General features: G+C 52.4%; 1 protein-coding gene across 1 annotated transcript in view; it reads right to left on the bottom strand.

Annotated features, from left to right (window-relative positions):
* The window catches only part of CRHR2 (corticotropin releasing hormone receptor 2), a 44703-nt gene extending 32033 nt beyond the window's left edge, over positions 1-12670 (bottom strand). Inside the window, exons 1-2 of the mRNA XM_061414218.1 lie at positions 12451-12670; positions 2652-2742 (exon numbers count right to left, since the gene is read on the bottom strand). Of these exons, the coding sequence (XP_061270202.1) occupies positions 2652-2742; positions 12451-12537 (178 nt within the window). The 5' untranslated portion in view covers positions 12538-12670. The remainder of the gene's footprint in view (positions 1-2651; positions 2743-12450) is intronic.
* Between the last annotated feature and the right edge of the window lie 423 nt (positions 12671-13093).

Raw genomic sequence — 13093 nt, 5'->3', positions numbered from 1 at the left:
CCATTGCCCTTGGGACGAAGCCCAGCTCTTTAGCACCGCAAACAGTGCTCTTCATGATTGTCTATTCCCCATCCTCTCCTCATGCTTAACTTGAGATGCCCTTTGGGTCCACTCGCCATTCCCTTGGAACATTCTCTACCTCCATTCCTTCACATGTGCTGTTCCCTCTGCCAGGAATGCCCTTACCGCTCTATTCCAGTTAACCCAGCTGACTCCCATCTGCCCTTCTAATGTTCAGCTTAGCCCCCACCTCCTTTGTCTTATCTGGGGTGAGTGGCTCTTCTCCATGCCTTGGTCTGCTGGGGGCTAGTCTATATCACATCAAGGTTATTAGTTTCTCTATTGTGGAAGGCAGGGCTGGTCATGTTCACTAACCAGTCCCAGCACCCATCAGAGTGCTTCATGCTTGTGCTCAGCAAATCAACACTGAAGGAATGGATGCTTTGGCAGAAGCCCTGTCTCCTGAGATCCAAGGGTCTCTTCACATATGACCAGTCCTGGTGTATGTGTGTGAGTGTGTGTGTGTGTGTGTGTGTGTGTGAGTGATTAGGGAGTTATTTCCAAGGATCCTTGATTCCATTTGCACTCTTACATTGCCTATGGACTAAAAAAATAATATGCCTTACAACTTACAGTATATGCTCTATTAGATTCCTCTGTGATGAATAAAACAGAAATAATCCATTTAAAGCCTGCCTGAAGTCTCTTGTGATTATTTGTTTTTTTTTCTTTATTTGGACCTTAGGGTCATGCAATTTAAATGATCATAGTCTTTGATTCATGACCCTTTGTCATCATTAGCCTATACATGGCCCAACTTTATTTCATTTTAGTCTTTTCTGTTATGGAAGTTTGTATGTAGTAGCACATATAATGATCTATTGCCCAATCCAAAACTAGATCATTACCAATCACTTACAAATTTATCTATACACTCCTTCCTCAGAGGGAACATTCTTTTGAATGTTGCATTTATCATTCCTTTGCTCTTAGTTTTTTCAGTTTTATCACATGTACATATATCTAAACAATAGGTTGTTTGGTTTTACTTGTTTCTGAGCTTTAGGTTAGTCAATATGCATTTTCTCAATTGGTGGACACCTAAAAGGAGATACCTATCATGTGGGGACCAGAGAAACTATTCCTGAAGTTCAAGGGCATCCTAACAGCCAGTACCGCCCACTGCAGGGGCGTGGTTAATGAGGGATGATGCGTCCCCACAGTGGCTGCTAGGCAGCACCACCAGCAATGTGGTGGATGAATAATTAATGACACAGGGAAATGTTCACTCTGAGTTACAAGAAGAAAAAGCAGGTTACAGAACTGTAGACACAGGATCATCCTGGTTTTGTGGAAAAAGAAAAAAGAAAAAACATGAGACTCTATGGTGTGATAAACTTCTGGCAGATAGAAACATTAAAAAATTCCTGGGTTGTGGGATAATGGGCATTAATAGTCCTTTTCGATTTTTAAAAATATCTTTTTCGAAATTAAATATATACATATATTACATATTCCATTTATAAATTGGATGAATGATATTACAAGTCAACCAGGGGAGGCCTTGTGATTGCGTTGTTTAAACTAACCAGTCTGTGGTATTTTACGGCAGCCCAAATTAATGGGCTTCCCTGGTGGTTCAGACACTAAAGAATCTGCCTGCGGTACAGGAGACCGGGATTTGATCCCTGGATGGGGAAGATCCCCTGTAGGAGGAAATGGCAACCCACTCCAGCATTCTTGTCTGGAGAATTCCATGGACAGAGGAGCCTGGTGGACTATAGTCTGTGGGGTCACAAAATGTTGAACACGACTGAGTGACTAACAAGCAAATTAATACGATGGGTCAGGTGACTTGTTCAGGGTCACGCAGCTGTTAGGTGGAGGAGCTAGGATCCAGATATGGGATCGGGTCTGTCTGACCCAAGCACCTGGGTTCTTGACCACCCCATTGTAAGGAGGGCAGGTGACAGGGTTTTCCCCTTGATGCGTGACTCGAGCTGCATTTGGTGCCGGGTCCCAGTTCTGGCCAGCACTCTTGTCTCCTTTTGCTCTGGCAGTAGCTCCAGATCCCAGGGACACTGCAGCCCTCCTCCTTCCTTGTTGCCTCTGTAGATGCAGCCCCGAGAAGGCTGGGACATTGGGTGGAGCCTTGGGGATGTCTTTCCAGAGCCTGTGAAGACCCAGGGCTCTTCTGAGCTCTGCAGTGGCTGCCCCTGACTCTGAATCAGCTGCCAGGAAACTCTAAGGGGTCAGAACTCAGGGACCCAGCTGCTACTTCACAGGTTCTTACCAGGAGGTGACACCTGTAGCCACGGCAACGGGGAATGTATTTTACACCTTCTGCTGGAGTCTGAAGCAGAGAGGTGCCCCCTCCTTGGGCACCTGAATGCCAGCCCAGCCACTTCCTTAGGCACAGACATAGGGAGCCAGGAGCTGGAGGAGGACTCCCGGCCAAGCCCTTCTTCATCAGTGACCTGTGCCCCCAGTGGGGAAGGGGGCTGCCCAAGGACAGACCCAAGGCCCAGGCCTGGAAGCCTGTCTCTATCTACCACCTGCTGAGCCTGGCTTGGCCCGCTTCTCCTCCAGGACCAGAGGCTCGCCCTCATTTCCCAGGGTCTGCTGCAGGTGGTGGCAAGAGGCTGGCATACCTGAGAGGTTGGTGAGGGTCTTGATGGAGTGGCAGTACTGTTCCAGCAGTGCCCACACAGGCTGGTCTCTGGGTGCCTGGTTGGACCCCACCTAGAGGACAAGAGGGATGAAGGTCAGGCTCTGGCTAGACAGTGACAGCATATGTCTACCCCTCCCTGCTCCCTGCCCCGCCCTGTCCTGTCCCTTACTCCTTTATATTGTACAGAGAAAAAAAGAGGAGGGAAAGTTCAAGGCCCCACACAGCAGACCAGCAGCCTGGCCAGGCCTGGAACCCTGAAAAAGCCTTAGAGGTGGTCTAGTGAGGCTTGGTGTCCCAGGGAAGAACATGCTCTGTCCATCCCTCAGCCCTTAAAGGTTTCCTCCCCAGGATGGGATGTGCCCTGTGCTCTTCCGTTGGCAAAGCTGGAGTGGGGGTGTCCACCAGCCCTTTAATCCCCCAGCAAACACTGTACAACCCTGACATGTGTCAGGCCCTGGCTGGGGGACACAGTGGGAGTCTTCAAAGTAGTCCCAGGTCAGGTAGGGACCCCCTAGACTTGGAGGCTCAGAAGAGATGGGAGAAGGGTGGATAGTTTGTTTCCCTGTCACACAGGTAAACAGAAATTTACAAAGGTTAATATGTGGAAGAGACTCCTAACTTGAACTTGGGAAGACAGGGGAGGCTTCCTGGAAGAGGTGGCATGTTGGGGGCAGCCAGAAGGAAGAGTAGGGGGAAAGGAAGGAACCACGGTGCCATTGTAGAGACTTGCCTGGGAACAAATATGGTTGTTGTAACAACGGCAATCCCATCCAAAAGAGAAACCACCCAGGATCACATCTCCTGAAAAAGTCATGAGGGAATGCTAAATATGGAGGGATAAAGTAGATGTGGTTATCTCTGTCCTCGAGGGGACCATCTTCTGGTGGGAAAGATGGATAGATAACTAACTTGTTACAGTGTCTATAATTTGCTTAAAAGGAATGGGGTAGCATTACAGAGGAAGTCACACTGATGTGGGCTTTGAAGGTTAAGTAGGAGTTCGCCCAGTTGATAACGGTGGTGCTGGGATAGAGGTGGTGCCGTAAGGGTAAGGGTGGTGTCATAGATAGACAACAACACATGTGCAAAAAACAGGTTGGGAAATGCATGGTGTGAGACTGAACAAAAGCAATGCCCTCTACAGTTCTAACCATTGTCTCCCATTCTTTCCAAGACCACCACTGTTCTTATCCTATGACCAGTGTGTGTGAGTGTGTGCACTTGCATGTGTGTATATGAGATGACTTTTGCACCACCCCAACACTGATATTCCTGATTCTAGAAAGGACTGCCCCTGTAGTGGGCAGCCCCTCCCCTTTCTCCTGCCTGTCAGATGCTCCCTCCCTGGCAGCTGGGTCAATGTTTGCCCTACAATATTCCCAGGACCAGAGCCGGACAGCCCTCAAACATCACGTTCCTCACATCAGGCTTAGTCCATTTCCTGTGCTGGGGCTGGAGGCCACACGCTCACCCTCACCACACCGGCCTGGAGCTCCTAATTAATGACCCCGCTTGGTCAGATGGGAGAGTGAGGGCGGCACAGCCAGCACCCACAAGCACTCACTGCTCCTGGGTTCTGTCAACTGGCTCCACAGGGCTAAGGGCAGAAGGAACTGCTGGGGAGCACAAGTCCTGTGTGTGAGGTTAGTGTGCATAAGGGGTATGTGTGCGGGGCATGTATATGTCTGTGCAGGGTGTGTGCTTGTGTATGTGACTAATATGCATATAGTGTGAGTGCACTATAGGGAGCTCTCTGAGCTGTCGGCCAGGAGCTCTGGCCATTTGGCTTGCAGGACAGACACTGGGGACCATGGTCTTGTTCACATATCCCAGGGATGCCAGGAGCTACCCAGTGTCAGCTTCTTGGGCATCAGGAAGGCCCAACTGCCCAGAGAGCCACCTGCCAGGGGTGAGGTGGGCTGGGGAGGGACACTCTGGGTCCCAACATCCTCCAAGAATTCTGGTGTCCCACCCTCAGCTGGTCTGGGGAAGTGCGGGTGCTAGGCCTGACCCATTACCCCTTTCCAGCCCCCTTCTCTTTGTTTGAGAAGCAGCTGGTAACAGTTTATTTGGGGGATGGGGTGAGTTCCTAGGAAGCCACCAACCTCTGGAGGTCACTGGAGGAGCAATGCTCAATGCAGAGGTGCTCGGCATTGATGGTGGGCTCTGACCGACCAGATATTGCATCTTAGATGCAAGCTCCTTCTCTCAAAGCCCCCAAAGGCCACACTATGGCCCAGTCACTCAGGCATCTCATGTTCAGCTTTAGGTGGGAGTCTGAACACGTGTGCTAAGCTCACGGACAGGGACGCAGGACATCCTCCAGTGGGATTCGGGCATTGTGGGGCTGTCCTTGCATCAGTCGCTGTGATCTGAGGCCACAGCTGAGTCTTCTTGCTGAGTAAAGAGCGGGGCACAGCCGCTATGCTCAGTATCGATGTGTGCTGTTCAAGCGTGGGCAAAATGGTGAGCAGATCAGAAAGGGTTTGGAATAACTCCCAGATCTGGGCTCCCTCTCCTTCTAAGCTGGCAAAGACATTCATTCTCTTCAAGGAGCCAGTTGGGTGGATCTGACTCAGCTCAAACCTGCAGCATACTCTGGAGGTGCCTATTTTGGACACAGCCGCTGCTGTGGGTGGTGGTGAGCGGTAGGTGGGCAGGCAGGAGGAAGAAGAGACTGGTGCCCTCAGAAAGCACACAGTGGGCCAGGGAGAGCAGAGACACAGCCACAAATAAATACCCGCAAGGGCTGGGTGATGAGCTGTCAGAGGCGGCAGACTGCAAACACGCCCACATTCAGGGCTCTGGGGTTGCTGCTCCTCAGCGCTGTGGCCTTGGCCAAGTTATCTAGCTTCCTTGAGTCCTGGCCTCCTCCTTTGAAATGAGGATAATACAGGCCCCTGGGATTTGGTGTGCAGTAAACAAATTGCTGAATGTCAAGAGCTGGCACATAGAAGGCACATGTTCCATGGTAGCCCTTGCCATGGACTCTAGGAGGGGTCTAGTTAGAGAGTTCAGAGATAGAGGGTTCAAACCCCATTAGAGGGAGTCCCATGGCCTGGATCAAGCCCTTCTCCTCTAGAAAAACCTCCTGGAAACCCTGTGTTCCACCTTCCACATTCTCCAGCCAGTGCAGCTCCCCCTCAGCTCTCAGCAGGCCCCTTCTACAGACAGTGGCCCCTGAAACTACATCCGCACCTCCCTCACCAGGCTCACTGCTCAGAAGTGCTCAGTGGATGCTGGGTGAGGAAACTGGGCATGGAAGTTGAGTCCAAGGGAGGAGGAAGGGTAAGAAGAGCAGAAAGAAATTCTAGGGGCAGGAGTTGGGCAAGCAAAGGCTGAAAGGCAGGGAAGCACATGGCCTGCTCAGGAAGCAGCGAGCTTCTGGTCTAGGGATGCTATTAAGAGGGCAGGACTTCCCTGGTGGTCTGGCGGTTAAGAATCCACCTGCCGATGCAGGGGACATAGGTTCGATCCCTGGCCCAGAAACATTCCACATGCTACGGGGCATTTAAGCCCACAGGCCACAACTACTGAAGCCTGCCTGTCCTAGACACCCATGCTCTGCAACAAGAGAAGCCACCATGATGAGAAGCCGGCACAGATCAACAAGAAACTAGCCTGTGCTCACCACAGCTGGAGAAAACCCACCCCAGTAATGAAGACCAATGCAGCCAAAAATAAATAAAAATTTAAAAAGAAAGCAGAGGGTTGGAAAGAGGCTTCCTTGATGTGTAGTCAGCATTTCCTATGTCCTAGATTAAGCTCTGAATGCTTCAGCAAATCCCATTTAATCCTCACAACTGCCACTGAGGTCTCTGTAATGATCCCATTTTACAGGTCAGGCAACTGAGGGCCAGAGTGGTGAAGTCACCGCTCAAGGCCACACAATGAGTAAGTAAGGGGCAGAGGCAGGATTGGACAGACAGTCTAGTAGGTTAAGATACACACGGAAGAGCTGGGTAAGAAAGTAAAGGCCTGTGCTCCATGGATGCTGGGAGGACCCTGGCTCCAAACAGAGTGAGTAAGAAGCTGCTCTCACTACTGGAGTGGGGGGCTTCAGGCAGAGAGCTAGGTCATGGCAGGAGAGGAGGCAGACCCAGTCAGTTGGGCAGGGCTGTGCTCAAGAGAGACAAGAAGTCTGGCTTCTGGAACTGACTCTGAGCCCCCTGGAGACCCCTTTATCTCTTGTGTGGTGGACACCTTGGGCTTCTGTACTGATTAGCTCTTGGCTGTTACAGCAGCAGAGAGCTGTCCTTACACCTCAGTCCTGCCCCATGAAGCTACAGGCTGCCGGACATCAGGGCCATGTCTGTTTGACTCACATCCAGGTCACAGTTCCCAGTCCAGAGCCTGGCACACAGCAGGTGCTCAATAAATGTCTGTGTGGATGAGACCACGGCCCCCTCCACCAGGTAGAGTGGCACCCTGACCCCCAGCTCTGGGAGCTCAGGCTCTGGGGTTTTCCTGCTTGCCAGGCAGCCTTCTTTCTGAATTCTCCCTTTGAGAATGGCTGGGGTCCTAGTCCCAGTCTCGGTGTGTCTGGAGTCGGAAGCTCTCACCTTAGACGAGGGCAAGGGAGTCGCCCTGGCAGGGGGAGGAGGCAGTGGGTTGAAGCCAAGATGCCAGCTGCTCTTTCTCCACCCTTGGGCCCTGTCCAGGCAGAACCTGTGCCCCAGGGGTCAGGCGGGCTTGAAAGGTGCCATCTCCCTGGAGCCAGGGGGTCTGGCCCGGCCTAGTGCTCCCTCCTGGCTTGGTGACAAGGCTTCCTCTAAAATTAGCCACTGGTCTAAGCCTGGGAGATTTGGGACCACAGGTCCTGCAGCCAGGCTGCCAGTAACTGGAGGGGAACGGGGTGAGCTCCCACCCTGCCTCTTCCCGCTCTGCCCAAGGTCAGAGAGGACTCCTCTGGGAGGGGGAGGAGTCCTCCCCAGGGTTCTCTTTCATTCACCGGTTTCATTGAGCCTGAGCTAAGAATAGAGGCAGGAGAAGCTCAGTCCCTGTCCCGGGGAAGGAGGAGGAGATGAGGGCACTGGGGGACAGGGGAGGAAGGAAGGAGGAGAGAGGGAAGAAAGGGGAGAGGAGGAGAGGAAGACTAGAGGGAGACAGAGGGGCAGAAGGGAGGGAAGAAAGGTTGGGGAGAGCAGACACAGTGGAGGCCATACTGGAGCTGAGGCTGGCCGAGGCAGAGGCTGAGGGACTGGCAGTCAGACGAAGGAAGTGATTCTTTTCTGGTGATTATTTTCTGGAGTATCTGGGCAGGCTTTCTGGAAGGTGCTCTGTTCTAAAAAATCAGCTGCCCAGACCTCTGAGTGAAGAGCCCAGGAGTTCACAGCAGCCTTCCAGCCAGATCTCCCTTCCCCGCATGTTTCAGCAGGTACCTCTGCTCAAGATGTCCCATTCTCCCATCCAGTCCACCAGCTTGCCTGGAGAAACTTCCAGGCCTCTCCTTGCCAAGTGTTCTCCCTGGTCTCTGAAAGCTCATGGTCCCTCTCTCACCTCTGTCCCTCTTCCCTGTCCCGTGTCATGCCAGGCTCTGCACACAGATGTCTGAGGGACCAGCAGGGAGAGATAAAGAGGGTGGGGGAGGGGAGGGAAGGCAGGAGCTGCAGGAAGAGGTCTCATAACAGGCCACAAGGCCTAAAATGATCTCTTATGATCAACTCATCTAATGCCAGTTTGCCTAAGAGTCACCTTTTTCTGATTGTGTTGGTATCTGAATATCTTACATTTTCATCAATAGAACTGAATCTTCAGTCAGTCTATCTCCTTTGAGTCCTGGCCCTACTACCAGTAGATGACTGACTGCGTGAACTTGCCTCAGCTTTCTCATCTGTCAAATGGGCATAAATGGTGATCTTATGTCCCAGGGTGGTTGTGAAGCTTAAAAGCAGTAATGTGTGTCAGGGCTTAGAACAGAACCGAGCATGTGGTAAGCGTGGTGCAGATGCTAAAGAGAATAAACAAAATAAGCTTATGGAATAATATACCCCTCCCTCTGGAAGATTTGAAATGACATCTTATAAAAATAAAATTTTGGATACAATGACCTGAGACAAACTGACTGAGGAGTCCTAAAAATGCTGAAAATTAGATAAAGTAGAAAATGACAGTTAAGAGAATACAGAATAGTCCTGTAATTCATAAAGTGCTGCAAATCTGAGACTGACTAGGAATATGAAATTAAATGGGCATTGCCCTCAGACAAATTGGTTTTTTAAAAACATCCTAAAACATCAACAAAATGGCCAAAATGGAGAGACTAAATTAGCTGATTAGGTTAGAAAACACTCAGAGAGTATTTGAATTTGGGAGAAGAGTTATTAGACAAATTAGCTTCTGGTAAATGGCCCCTGAGCTTCCCCACCCCCATGCTGTAGACCCTGGGTATGGGGGGCGGGCGGGGGTGTGCAGGGCCCTGGTCTTGGTCTTGGGGAGGGCTGTGCAGGTTAGGGAGGGTCCAGGCTTCTGGACTCTGTGTTTTCCCCCTTTGCTGAGCCTTCTTGGGACAGATGACCCCACAGGAAGCAAGAAAAGTTGTTCTGAGGTCCTGAGGGAGTGTCTTGTTGCCCAGATGTCTGAGGATCTGGACCCAAATAAGACTCTTGGGATCTTCACAGAGGGCGATGCTGTTGTTGTCTAGTCGCTAAGTCGTGTCTGGCTTTGTGACCCCACGGATTGTAGCCTGCCAGGCTCTTCTATTCATGGGATTCTCTAAGCAGGGATACTGGAGTGGGTTGTCATTTCCTTCTTCAGGGATTCTTCCTGACCCAGGGATTGAACCTGTGTCTCCCTCATTGGCAGGCAGATTCTTTACCAGTGTGTCACAGAGGGCGAGGCGGTTTTAATCAAGGATTTTGGAATCCAGTGGCATATTCCTTAGCCTTACTTGCCCTCCATTTCCGTCTGTAAATAAATGTCTCCACCTTCCCAGTGTTTTAGTAAAGGGCTTGGCATGGCGTCTGGTGCCCAAGAAGGCTGTATGATTTCAGCCCTACTTTCAAAGTAGCTTCTCAAGGGCTCAGAGGGCAGTCAGCAGCACCAGAGTGAAGGCTTGGCTCCTCCAGGCCCTTGCAGTGGGGGCTGGCCCAGGGTATCCTCACTACTCAACTGCCTGCTGGAACTTTCACAACTGCAATTGTGAGATCAGGCTCCTCCCCAGGTCAGCGAGCTCTGAGTTCCCCAGGGATAGAAATCCGGTCCCCTCAGGACCACCATGCTCCCTGGAGCCTCATACCATCTCTTCTCAGGGCTGGGACCCTGGAGCCTTCCCTCTAGCTTGCTCTTTTCTCAGTCCCTGTCTAGGACCACCCCATCTCCACCCCGCCATCCTGCCCACCTCCCACTAGATCTCCTCCCAATTCTGGCAGAGGCTCTTATATCTGCACACACTTGTTCTTAGCTCCCATGTGTGTGCTTAGTCGCTCAGTCACATCAGACTCTTTAAGACCCTTTGGACTGTCGCCCAGCAGCCTCCTCTGTCCATGGGATTCTCCAGGCAAGACTACTGGAGCGGGTTGCCATTTCCTCCTCCAGGGGATCTTCCCAAGCCAGGAAACGAACCCGTGTCTCTGGTGTCTCCAGCACTGCAGGTGATTCTTTACTTGCTGAGCCATCAGTTCCCATGACCAGGTAGTAAATACACAATTCTTCACCATTATTTTCTTCCTGCTCATGTCTGCTCTAGGCTATCAACTTCATAGGGTAAAGGCTGATGTTTTCACCCTTGTGTCTTTACCACACACGATCCTCCTTAAATACTGGTTGAATAAAGTATTACTGAATAAATGAGAGGGCTGGAGGCCAGTTCCCTCCTGGGTTCCCTTACTTCCCCACCACCTGCTCCAGGTCACTTACTCTATTTTCATAGACAACAGAAATCTCAGAATAGCTGGAAAAGGATCCAGAAATAAATAGCATTACTACGAAGACCCAGAGCAAGGAAGACTGCTCTTTGGGGCTAGAGAGACCACAGTGCTCTTTAGCAGTTATGCAGTGATAACTTTGGGTGGATAACTAGTTTCTAATCTCAGGCCATCCAGTGGGGCTAGGGGCAGGGCCTGGGTGGACTCTAAGGGGAGAGCAGACTCTTGCCTCTGAGGTTCCCCGTCCTTACGTCCCTGGGACCCAGGGTAACCTCCCACAGACTCTTCCACCTGCTCTGGAGTCTGGGGCAGCAACCAGCAACCCTCTCCATCTAACCAGCTTGGGCAGTTGGAATCATGGCTCCCAGAGGGGCAGGGCCAAAGGGCAACCCTGGTCCTAACACCAGCTCTCTTAGAAGGCACCCACCCAGGGAACAAGTGCTAGGGGGCAAAAGAGCTCAGAGAAGACATCAGGCGTAGGAATGAGAGGTTGTGGGCAGTAGTGAATCTACTCCACAGCCTCCACCCCTCCCTGCAATGTTGTTAAAAGGACCTGGCAGGTCCAGGGACTATCTGACCACTGGGGCCCTGACCACACTTGGCACAGTGCCCCGTCCTGTCTTCCACCTAACCAGACCCCCTGGAAGGGCAGGGCCCCTCGTGTCTTCATCTCAAGTGCCTGGTACAAAACCCCAGCTATATTTACTGAGTGCTAACTCCGTGCCAGGCACAGTCACAACCATTCCTCATGACAACCTTATTCATTAAGCACCAAAACCATCCTCATTTTACCCAGGAGGAAACTGAGGGGAAACGTGAGTAGCCTGCCCAAGGTGACAACACTAATCAGCAAAGCAGAGATTTGATCAGGTCTGTTGGCAAAACCACTTTGCCACAGACAGTGGACGCTCAAGGAGTCCTCTGTGACATATGGGGATGGGACCAGGCCTCCTGACCTCCATCCTGGCTCTGACCCTTGCCCTGCATGGCCTCGAACACTTTTAATGTCGTGGCTCTTCATGAAAAGAGTGGCCCTCCCTCTCTGAACCTCAGTTTCCCCATCTGTAAAATAGGGAAAGAGTTAGAGATCAATTCCTCCCACATCCATTTCTGGGTATCACTCCCTCCCAACCTCACCCCTACTTCTTCAGCTCTTTCTGTGCAGCTCTTTTCCATCTCAACACCCCCAGCTCCCACCTGCAGACCCTGACTTTGGCCAGTGTGCACACCCACAGCTTTGGGCATGGGGAGATACTTAAAGCTTTGAGAAATGCTTGGCAAGGTTGGTTCCCCCAGGTGTCCTCTTTGCTCCATTGCTCATTTGATACTGAGGGATGCCTGGTTTCAGGCACTGAGACGAGGGTGGGGACTGGCCTGCCTGCAGGAGATAGGGGACAGCTCTCTGGGGATCCCTTGCGGGGAAGGACCAGAACCGGGATGGGGTAAGGAAGGGACTTGAGGCTCCTACAAGGAAGGGGGAGTGCAATCCATGGAAGAGGGGACAAAGTGGACAGAGACTAGGAATTCCTGGACCTAAGGAAAGGGCACGTCCTAGACACTAGGGCATCTCCCCGCACTAGGGCATCTCCCCGCATGCTCTGCTCATCCACAAGGGCTGCTAAATCCCATCCTAGCTGGTGTTAAGAGTTTCATCTCCCTCCCCTTCCCCCTCATTTAGGCAGGATATCTCCATCCCATCACCGTATGCAGGGATCCCCAACTCCATGCCAGCCACCAAGTCCTAAGACCTTTTCCATCCATCTGCTAACAGGGCTGAGCGAAACTAAACCCAGTAACTAAGCAGTGAGGCCCCCACCCTCCACCTCGCCCCCTCGCAGTCAGGAGAGCACAGAGCTCCAGCTCCCAGCACCCCCACCCGGAGAACAGTCCCCCATCGCCACACCCGACACTTACTTTAAGCAGTGGCGGGAGAAGGCAGAGCAGACAGAGGACACGGTGCGGGACGTAGAGGAGGCTTGGGGGCCCCGCGGGACCCCCCATGCCCTGTGCGGCCGCGGACAGGAGCCCACCTCCCAGCGCGGCCGTCCCGCCCCGCCCGCTGACTCCGGTGCCTCCCACCGTCCTCCGCTACCGGCCAGAGCGGAGTGGGCCCCTCCCTCCCCAACGCGCCGGCGGCCGAGGTATGGCCCTGGGCACTGGGGGTATCTCCCGCCTCCCCCGCCCGCAGGGACACCGCCCCAAGGCCCGCCCCCTCCAGGTTATTTATAACGGCGCCGGGCAGCGGCTTCTGCTTAGGCAGCCAGAGCCCAGTCTCTGCCCCCGGAGAAGGGGTTAATGCCTGGCACCTTTGCCAGGGCTGGAGCTCCCTGCTCCGGGGAGAGAGGAACTGAGAAAGGGAGGAGGGGGTCTTGGTTGTGGCCAGAGCATTGAATAGGCTGGGTAGATCGCATCCCCACTAGGCTTTCTAGCCCTGCCCGCATCTTCTAATTGTCCCGGGGAACTTTTAACAGGCACCATGCCTACTGGAGACTTCCCTGTTGGCTCAGACAGTAAAGGGTCTGCCGGCAATACAGGAGACCCAAGCTCAATCCTTGGG

This window comes from Bos javanicus, chromosome 4 (genome assembly GCF_032452875.1).
Source record: "Bos javanicus breed banteng chromosome 4, ARS-OSU_banteng_1.0, whole genome shotgun sequence".
NCBI classification, from domain to species: domain Eukaryota; kingdom Metazoa; phylum Chordata; class Mammalia; order Artiodactyla; family Bovidae; genus Bos; species Bos javanicus.
The sequence above is the reverse complement of the archived record's forward strand: the minus strand, read 5'-3'. Positions and strand labels throughout refer to the sequence as shown.